The 11,235-nt window shown below is 33.7% G+C and overlaps 1 protein-coding gene across 1 annotated transcript in view; it reads left to right on the top strand.

The window, feature by feature from the left end:
• LOC108735342 (calcium/calmodulin-dependent protein kinase type II alpha chain) overlaps positions 1-11,235 on the top strand; it is a 58,658-nt gene that overhangs the window by 3,062 nt on the left and 44,361 nt on the right. Inside the window, exons 2-5 of the mRNA XM_025980600.1 lie at positions 1,470-1,592; positions 3,527-3,610; positions 3,681-3,723; positions 7,732-7,833. Coding sequence (XP_025836385.1) covers positions 1,527-1,592; positions 3,527-3,610; positions 3,681-3,723; positions 7,732-7,833 — 295 coding nt within the window. The 5' untranslated portion in view covers positions 1,470-1,526. The remainder of the gene's footprint in view (positions 1-1,469; positions 1,593-3,526; positions 3,611-3,680; positions 3,724-7,731; positions 7,834-11,235) is intronic.

An 11,235-nucleotide genomic window follows, 5' to 3' on the forward strand; every position in this document is an offset into this window, starting at 1 on the left:
AGCATCATCTTGTATAATACTAACTTAATATTCGTGTAGATATAAAACTTTTAATGGTAATATATTTAACTTACGGTACACATAATTAGTTCTTATTACTACACTGACACCCTTATCCTGAAACGATAAACGAACAAATTTGGCAATCAATTTTACTAAGGCGGCTTTCATCTGATTTGCATCATCGAAATTAGAGTAATTAATTGATGTCAGGCGCGTCTACAACACAGCAGATGCCAAAAAAAGAAGATTTATTGTAATTAATAACGATTAGGACTTCATTATGATCATTTAAAAACTGATTGGCAGTAGAAATGGAGTAAATTCCAAAATTAAAATTACGCAAAAAAAATAAAAAAAAATAGAAAGAATGTTTCAACAAAATATTTATTAAATCTCGACCAATGGTTTGACCTAACCGGTCATTATCAAAAATTCCTGTAATCCTCCATCTTTTAAGTTTATACATAAAAGCTCTCGTCTTCACTATATTAACCTTAGTTACAATAAATGCCAATGCTAATAAATAATTTGTTAGAACATGTGCTTCTTGTGTTTTCCTTTAAGAATGTTTTATCGAAAATATACACAGGAAGGACAATTTTGCAATGAAGTGATTATTCTTATTTAATTTATAAATATTATGGTTTTTGAGGATAATAGGGGAGTAGGGCACCGGGATCGAGCTTTGCCCTGAGCGACACCCTGACACTATTACCATTTGTACCGGTTTCATGTTTAATGTATTATTTATTTAAGTAAATTTCTATACTCTATCCTACTTTCTTACTCATTACAATTCCTACCCCCCGGATTACCTACTACCGATCCTGTATGTATTATGCTAAAGTCTTCACTCCAGAAGTCTTCAGCTTCTGGCTATCGATCTTCATTAATGTCTACTGGTTATCTCAGTTTTAAAATTCCAACTTCCATGTTTGCTAAATGGTTCCAACATTCCACGCTCCGATTCGTGAAATACTACATCTCCCAATTTAGTTCCCGTCCAGAAATCCGAAGAGGGGGCCATTTTACATCTAGAGTGCGTTATCCACATTGCAGTGTCGTGCGTCAGAATGCTACGCCGATCTTCGTGATCTCGGCCCACCTGAAAGAACTGTTGCCGTCTTTCAAGGACTTGTATTAGCATTAATCTGAATTCCCATCAATAACCCCATTATGGTTGAATCTATAATCCGGCTTCCTAAATCATCGAAACGCGCAAATCGATCCACCTACTCTAGTTTGTTTATAGAAATCATCATGTTCAAAAAATTAAAAACTTACCATAACTTAAACTTCGTTTACCAGCATGTCTCATTCCGCCCCTATTGAAGTGAACGACATTAGAATAGCATTTCAATGAAAGTCAACATAAAGTTGAGTAAAACAAAAGCATTTCATGTTTATTGTATGTTTTAACACAAGTTATTATTTATCATATTTACCCCTGTTTTCTTTGGTTTTAGTATCCCAGTCCTGAATGGGACACTGTTACTCCCGAAGCCAAGAATCTCATAAATCAGATGCTCACAGTGAATCCTGGAAAAAGGATCACTGCAGCAGAAGCTCTTAAACATCCTTGGATATGCGTAAGTTCTTTTTACGTTTTTGTTTTTCTGATAGATGAATGTACCATCGGGAACAAAAGTAACGTTCCTCTATAATCGAATTTTGGTTAGCAATCGTACACATAGGTAAATAATAATAAGATTTAGGCTGAAATAACTGTATGGGCAGCTATCCCCAATGAGAGGCTAGACAGTTAATTCTATGTCCATGTTTTTAAGTGAATATATTTCGTTGCTATAATTATATGGATTACCCTACGTAATTTTCAGTAGGTATACATGGAATCATTACTTCGATTCTTGATTGTACTTATGTATACACCCAAAGCCGCCTTCTGATGGTTTCTTCTGTTCCATTCTAATGAATGAAATGAAATACAGTAAAAGTTCTTTATTCGCGGGGTATACGTTCCATAAATATGCTACGAGTACAGAAACCGTGGATATGGAATGGTAATTAGTAGGGAATAATAGGGGATACGTTCTAAGGTTCCAAAATAAAACCAATACCATATGTATCAGAATAAAATCAATTTATTGAGAAATTCGCAATTAAAATTAATAGTTATAATCAGCTTTAGGCATGGGTTTAAAAAAATTAGTGATTTTTTCTTATTTTGAATTAGTCCAGTCGGTTACATCTTTTATAAAAGTCGCCTCGGCACGTACCAACAGTACATACTCGAAGGATGCCGATACATTAAGGGGATTCAGTAGTACATGCTTATCGGTTCTAGATATCATGAGTTTAATGTTTGGAACAGACGTTTGAAATTTTGTAGTAAGATAGATAAAGCTTTGTTCTAAAGCCTGTCGAAGGCCATTTTTTATTTTTTTAATTACTATCAACAAGAAGCATCAACTTTAAGCACTTGTAAAAGCTTTTAATGACCATATTGCTGAAAACCAAAAACGTACAGAGTTAGTATGAAACTTTGTTCGTTACTATACAAAAAATAACATATTTATTTCGCAGCGTTAAATCACAATGTTTAGAATAGAAACCCACGAAGCGGTCTATTGCGGTGAATCCGCTTAATAAATGACACCCAATCCTTTTCTGTTTACCGATTGCATCCGCGAATAATGAAATTTTTAGCCGCGAATACACGAACTGGGTTGCAATTTTTTCACCTGCGGAAAATGAAAACGCAAATAAGGAAACCGTGAATAAGAAGCTTTTACTGTACATAAACCATTATTTTTTTAAAATTTGAAAATACTAATGTATGAAGGTAATACCTCTAAAGCAGTTGGTTGTATTAACTTAAACATGGGTCAGTAAACGCAATTTAAAACCCAATAATAATATCTCGGCATAATAATCATGCCAAACATATACACTCGTTCCTAGGAAGCTTATAAATCAGGTAGAGCCATACAATAAGAACGAGCAATAGTTAGGTACTAGATAGAGAATAATGTAGTCTAACTTTGCTGGGGGGGAGCATAATTACGTACAGAACAATTATTTATAAAAGACCTGGCACCTCAGTATCTATCAAGGAAACAAAAACTATTTGCTTAATGGATGTTTCCATACTCATCATCATCATAAGGTCATCAGTCCTAAGACTGGTTGGACACGTACCTCCAGTCTTTCCTATCCTGAGCTAAATTTCGCATTTCCCTAAAACTAGAACAGCCCACATCCTTAACTATTTGCGAAGAGTAATCTAATCTAGGTCTACCTCTACCCCTCCTAACTCCTGTTTCTGCCTCTAATATGTCTCTGACTAGNAAATGGATTACTCTTGATGTATACAAGATAAAAGAAGGTTCGAAGTTTCGAATCAAAGCTCTCATTGATATCTGATATACAAGTACGAAGCGCTTTTTTTGAATACACTTTCGGTTTTTGTTTTATTTAATAAAAACCTGAAAAGAAAGCAAAGCTACATTATACACATCGTTACGAAATATGATTTGCTAATGATGTATTTTTTTATTTTCAGCAAAGAGAACGCGTTGCATCGGTTGTTCATAGACAGGAAACTGTCGACTGCCTCAAGAAATTCAATGCGAGACGTAAACTCAAGGTATGCTTTGTTATTTTGTCGATAGCGTCCGATTGAAAAATTCAATGTCCTGTTTTTTTTTTAATTCTAGGGTGCTATACTTACTACTATGTTAGCTACTCGAAATTTTTCAAGTAAGTGTTGTTCATGTCTGTGTCAGTCTGTTGTGTACTTATTTCACCAACGCAACGCTTTCACATTTTCGTTGTTTCTTGATTTTTTCATCCCTAACAAGAAAAATTTTCGTTGAGAAACCGCTACAGTTTTTTTTTTTTTAGAAAATTGCAAGCCTGTAACTTATAATTTGTTTGAGCAACCTTTTTGTCATTACAATTTTTAATTTTAAAAATTTTAGCCCTCAAATGGTATTAAAAATAAATTAGATAATGACATTTCTCTAAACAATTTGTACCATACACAAAAGATTAATGATCATTTATCAGATTATAATAAAAATAACATTAATTAATACATTATTTATGTTTAAATTATTACGTAGTAGTACCTACAACAGATGTGCAATGTTTTTATAATAAGTAGTAGCGATTCGACGTATTTTTAAAATAGTTTGGCATATTCCGGTTAACTCTAAATCACTCAGAAAAAATCCGTAAGGCCAAATAATGTAACAATAGATACTATTATTGCTTATCAACTACCATTTTTAGTATTATTCGAATTTCATATCTCTTTAACTGACTATTCATTCATGATTTCATCTTTTGAGAGTTTATGGAACTACCTAACCTTAAAAAATGACAGTTACTGTATATCGTCCTAAAAACATTTGCTTCTAAAGTTGATTATTTTCTCTCAAAAAATGTATAAAATGTTAAAACAGAAACTATTTTAACTCTTAAAAACTAAGATTTTTGAAACATCGTATTAATTAGCTATTGCATTTCTTATTGTTTTAACTGTTTCCTTTTTTATTGGGCTTTTATTTTCTAATTTTGTCCAACATACGATATTAACCAATCATTATTTTTGCTGAGTTTATTTTGCTTTTGTGTCAGTGTGATTATTGTTTTTATTTAGATTCAGCATGAAATGATATTATTACGAAAAATATTTGCAAAAATATCAGTAACATTTGGGACTACTTAGTTCACTAGGAAATAAAGCTACGTCCTGTATACCTGCACTTCATTTCATAACAAAAAGTTTCTCTGAAGTTAATTTAAAATAAGTAGTTGAGGTAACTTTAGAGAATTTATTTTTTTTACCGTAACTCTGGATGCATCAAGTTTAATTAAGCTACAGGACCTTGAATGTTCGATTGAAAGAAGATCCTATGGAATAAATTCATAAATAAATCAAGCAGTATTGTATTATAACTATATTTTTTTTGTAGATGTAAGTATTTAGAAATATGGGGTCTAATTTTTTTAATGTAATGATCGAAACTTTTATTCTTCGTAAAATGTATTTCGTAAGATACGAAACCTTTGGTGCATTAGCCACACTTGCACATGGTTTATTTTAGACCTAATACTTAATCAGTGACATTAAACGAAACTCTATATTGATTTTTATTAAACGGTATTTATTTTGTTGTAAGTTTTATGGTCGTTTGGTCTGGTATATTAGTAAAAGTGGAAAGCAAATAGAGTTTTTCCTTCCTGTGAAATGCACCTACTAAAATATTAATTATAATACTATTCGCAAATTATAGAAAAGCAAAAAATAAGTTGTTAGAGTACAGGGACTACAAAAGAAAATTTATAGTGCAGATCAGAGAAAAATCCAGTTAGTTTTGGTGTTTTTCGGTATCTAAGAAGTCGAATAACTCAAAATGGAAGGTTCAATAGAAATATAAAAGAGAGGGTAGCACAGAGTAACCTTCAATAAAAAGAAGTGACTTCTATCTTCTGTGCTCCCGAACGACCAGTTTAGATATTCAAAAAAAATTCGTAGAGTTGTACGAGATCTGTTCAAAAAGTATCCCGAATTTTATGTTTTTTCCAAAATTTTTTATTTTTTCATGAATATCTCCATCTCCTTCAAAATTATCCCTACTAGATATTATACACTTGTGCCAAAATTTTTTCCTATCCTCGACGCACTTCAAAAAAATAATTTCTTTGTGATCTTATTCAGTACAGTACTAAAATATAGGTGGCGCATCATCGTCCTTTCAGTTTCTGGAACAAGAAAAAATCACAAGGGGTCAGATCTGGGGAATACGGTGGCTGCGGCATTATTAGTGTGTTGTTTTTGGGCTAAAATTCGCGCACAAGCAACGATGTGTGAGTAGGGACGTTATCATGGTGCAAAAGCCAATTTCTGTTCTTGCTGGTAATATTCCTTGTGGACTGTTATACCTTATGGCAAAAACTCATGATGCACCACGCCCCTACAATCGAAGAAATCTGTAAGCAAAACCTTCACATTCGACCTAACTTAGCACGCTTTTTTCGGTCTTAGTTCCTGAGGCAGCTGGGATGATTGAGCTTTGGTTTCCAAGTCATAACCAAAAATCCATGATTCGTCGCCAGTTATGACCCTCTGGAGCAAATTTTGATCGTCGCGGACAGAGTCCAATAGCTCCTTAACAATGTTAATATGATGTTGTTTTTAGTCGAAATTGATCAATTTTGGTACGAATTTTGCGGCGACCCGTCTCATGGCCAAATCATTGGTAAAAATGAAATAGTTGGAACTAATCGTTATGTATAGGCCCTCAGCAATTTTTCTTATGATGACTCGACGATTGGGCAGCACAATTTCTTCACTTCATCAATGTTTTTGTCTGTTGTTGACGTGCTCGGGCGTTCGGCACGCTCTCCGTTGTTCACATCTTTTTGGCCCTCTGAGAACATTGTACCACCGATAAACGTTGCTTTTGTCCAAGGTGCGCGAACTTAATTTTGTTTTTCACGCAAAATTTGATACACATTTTTTGATCCATTTTTTGGAATAGGCAAAAATCGAAGACGAGCCAAAACACGTGCAAGCAAAGCAAAAATTAACTAAACATTCAACATGGCTGAACTTGTCGGTATAAGTAAGAGACATGAGTACCAACATAAGGCCACAAAAGAATCGATAATCAAATATACGTAACCAGGGTAAGTTCAAAATTCGCCATACTTTTTGAACAGACCTAATGTAATGTAATGCGACATGGAATAGATGGACGAAAAAATTTGAGGCGATGCAATAAAAGTTTCACTTTAATAATACATTTAATGTTAACTGTCTGTGTTGATTAATTTTAGATAATAAATAAATATCCACTGTGTTTAAATCGGTTCAAAAAAGTTATTGCAGTTTAGCTAAATAATATTATTATTTCAATCAGTTTTATGCAGGAATTATTGAAGTTTAGTTGAATAATGTTATAATTTCAGTCAGGTTTATACAGAAATTGTGATATCTATCAACTATGAACATAATAACCAGGCGAAAAGGTTCTAAAAAAATTTATGAATGACACTGTTCGGGGCGTTCCTGTCTACGTCATAGGAAGTATTCTTACGTTACTGATATTTTTGCATATGTGTAATTCTAATAAAATGTTTGCAAAAATTTACTCATATATATATACTTATCTGTAACACTCTGCGGCATCAAATTATTGTAAATGTGGCACCCTCTTGTATACCATGAGGTGTATGTTGTACCCTAATAAATTATGTAAGTAGTATAAATGTGAGTGGAAGAGCAACACTACAAAAATGTGAATAATTAGATATTTCTTGAACTTATCAGGTAAATGTAATTTATTATTGTATCTAATATTCCAATGGTAAATTATATTCATCTGATAAGTTCAAGAAATGGTAATGGAAACACAACAAATGTGTTATTTGCCGGGGCAGGGGTGAAGCCTGATCAACCCGTAACCTAACCTAATCCAATTTAACACAGTAAAAAATATTTTAAAATTGTTTTTCGATCACAGATGGCACCGTGTGTAAAAGACATCTCATATGATGGTGGCCACAGTGCAAGTTTAGGCGCCACAAAATCAATGCCTGAGCTACAATAACTATATATACATGTAAATATAATTACTTACAGTACTAAAATATAGGTGCAGTAGAGCTAATCACGAGACAGTGGTTGTAATAATACATGTCTGTAGAAAAATTATCCAATTGCGGCATACACTAAACAAAATGTATCGATAATTTCAGATGTGATTTCAGGTCGGAGTATAGTGGTAAAGAAGGGCGATGGATCGCAAGTAAAAGAGTCAACAGACAGTTCGACCACCCTCGAAGATGATGACGTCAAAGGTGAGCGTTAACTTTCAATTGTCTTTTTTAGTCTTAACCCCATTAATTAATACTAGATCGCGATCTTCCGTGTGTTAAAGCATGGTCCCGCTTCATCCCCAAAATATTTGATACAAGAAGGTCTTCGGTGTATCATATACAGAGTGTTTAGCATTTTCCCGTGTTTCACGTTCCCTGAGGGGCATTCCATGTTAGGTTCAACCTTTATTTCGTGAATAATAGTTACATCTTGCTGAAATTATTCCGTAAATTTAAATGCCCCTGCATTTTGTTGTCTGTTTAAGGAAATATTCTACTATAACCACCAACGCCATTTATTCTATTCTGGTAACGTGCCTATCACGTTGAGGTTAGCTACGCCGGGATTTGTTTCAGCAAGTAGATATCCATATATTTAAATGAACCTTGTTGGAGCATACGTAATCCTAAAATGTAGCATCGTACTACAGATGGCGTTTACTGCGCCATTTCTGGTATTTTCTAAAACGCACAGCAGGTAAAAGTTGGTCTGTGTTCTGTCGGAACTGTCTGCGACGCGCTGATGAGATCCAAAAAGATCGAAATCGCGATCCGCGTCTGGCAGTTTCGACAGAATACAGACCACTTCGAATTATTTTATTTGATTATGGTAACGTGGCTATCACGTTAAGGCTAGCTACGCCGGGATTCGTTTCAGCAAGTAGATATCCATATATTTAAATGGACCTTGTTGGAGCATACGTAATTCTAAAATGTAGCATCGTACTACAGATGGCGGTTACCGCGCCATTTGTGGTATTTTCTAAAACGCACTATTAAGACAGCAGGTAAAAGTTGGTCTGTGTTCTGTCGGAGCTGTCTGCAACCCGCTGATGAGATCCAAAAAGATCGAAATCACGATCCGCGTCTGGTAGTTTCGATAGAATACAGACCACTTCGAATTATTTTTTTAACTTTTATTATCCTACTTGTCTATATAATTTGCTTTGCTTTACTTTAATCATATTGTTCACCTGCAGTATGAAATTATAATGATTGTATATTATTTTAAATGGCAATACGCCACTTCACTCAAACCACAAACTTCAAATCAGGTCCTTCGAGGACATTCCATGAAATCGTTATTTTGCAAATTCCTGAAGTTCAAAACTTCATTGTCAAATGGTATCAAATGGGACTTCACCAAACTGGGCTAGAGCGGCAACAAATCCGATGATTTGTCACAGTTTTATAACGCCTTTGACGCGGAAGTGAATTTGACTACACCAGATTAGTAATTTTACTTAGCTGTTTATTCTTGTTAATATTGGTTAATAACAACGATGACATTTAATTAGGGTATATTGTCCTTAAAACTGATAGCCAACATTAAACAATATAGGAAAAAACATAATATATAGGTATGCTCTGGTTTAAGTAAAAACTGTTTCAGTATAAATAAACTTTTAAACAAATTAAGAAGGAATGATAATGTTTCACTGTTTCAATCGTGTACTTCAATCGCTCATTCCAAACTAACTTGAATGAACGTGCGTGTGTATGCTGTGAAGAGCTGCCCGCATATGCGGCCTAGGCTGGCGGCAACGGCCAGCGACCTAACCTAGTTTGGTGAAGTCTCGCCCTAAAGAACGAGATAACTGCAGCAATAGCTCTTACAGCAGCGCACCTAGCGGGACTTTGTAACAACAACAAATTTATTTGATCGAATTTTAATTATATAATTAGACAAAATTAAGGCAACCTAAATTCTCTTCATGAAGTATGCCTCTAAAATTCTGATACTGTCGAAAGGAAGAGTCATAAACCAGCCCCGTAGGAGCCTTTGCCACCTTTTCGTAAAGATTGCTACCCTGGCATTTCATATTTTGAAGAATTCACAATCTACACTTTACCCTAAAGCAAAATATTTATTAATGTTGTTCTAAATTAGTAATATTTTAGTCAAAAAAGATCATTTCAGCTTTTGTTTCATAATTTCAGGTCCTCCCAGATATTTTTAGCTTTGCCATTTTCATATTTGCTTCGACACTCTGTATGTGATACTGCCCTATTTTTTCAACGTGTCTTATCGTCTACATTTTTACAGGTGGTCCAATTATTGTTTATTTACCGAGGTTAATGAAATATACTTTGCTAATGGATTTACTCAAAGTATCTATAATAATTCGAATATAAACATTCATTTGAGTATAACTTTTGATCAGGGACGGATTAAGAGCAAATGTTAATTGATATCGCGCTTTAAATGTTCACTGTTAAATGTTTTGCTTTTATTGTGTCGACTTCGATTGTAGCACTAATCGTCCGTATATTTTGCAAGATTAAAAAAAGTACCCACTAAACTTCTGTAGCATTACAAAAGTACTTTTACCTTTTCTTTACTCGCACTTAAATAAGAAAAAAACTTTTGTCTGTAACTTCGCAAAGTAATTGGTTACTTATTTACTTATTTACTTTTTCATTCAATGCAAGTCACAAATATAAGAATATTTTAGTTTACTGAGTTTTCTAAACTAGGTAGGTACTTCTGTTTTAATATTGACGTTGGCTGTAAAGTTTCTAAGAGAAATTGTTCAGTATGTCACTAAGGTGACTATCGGCCACCATATTGTATCATAACATCCTTAATGTCAAGATGAGTTTAATTCATTTATTACATTAACCGTAAGAGATACAACAGCGGTTAGATGGGAACAAAATTACTCAATGGTGCAGTACCTAGAAATGTAGGATATCTTTTTTGGTTTGTGAAATATTTAAATATAGTTTTGGATTCCCTTTAACTCAAAATATTTCGGTTATAATTAGACGTATTAAAAGATATTTTTTATTTCAATATTTTCAGCTCCATGCGCCGGTACCATTAGATTTTCCATACAACTTTTCATTCTTGCGAGACCGTCATCAACTTTAAAATCACCTAGTAAGGGCCTGGAATTTTTACTTTTTCTTTTGAAAAGATGTTAATAAGTCTACACCAGATAGTACTTGACAAATTCTCAACTTTACGTAATAATAGAACCATCATCTTTCTTCATGGTATAATTCTTCTCAAAACGGCTCCATACTTTGCTTAATAGATTAAAAAAAAGAATAGTCTTATCTTTACACTACACTAAATAACAAAGGATTTCAAAAAAAAATTAACAATTCCAAGATGGTACTAAAAATTTAAAGTTAATGAAGATTCCATAAAGACGCAACGTTGCATGGTACTGATGCAGTGAGCTGAAAAGAGCAATGAGAATATAATCTTTATATATCATTGGGTCTAATTATATATGAAATATTTGGAGTTAATGAACTTCCAAAATTTTGATTTTTTTCAAATGCCTCACAAACCAAAAATGATGCTGTATATATTTCTAGGTACGATTCCATTAGGCAGTTTATTAGGCAACTCCACCTCGCCCCCCCCCCCCC

This window comes from Agrilus planipennis, unplaced genomic scaffold (assembly GCF_000699045.2).
Source record: "Agrilus planipennis isolate EAB-ADULT unplaced genomic scaffold, Apla_2.0 scaffold70, whole genome shotgun sequence".
Lineage (NCBI taxonomy): Eukaryota > Metazoa > Arthropoda > Insecta > Coleoptera > Buprestidae > Agrilus > Agrilus planipennis.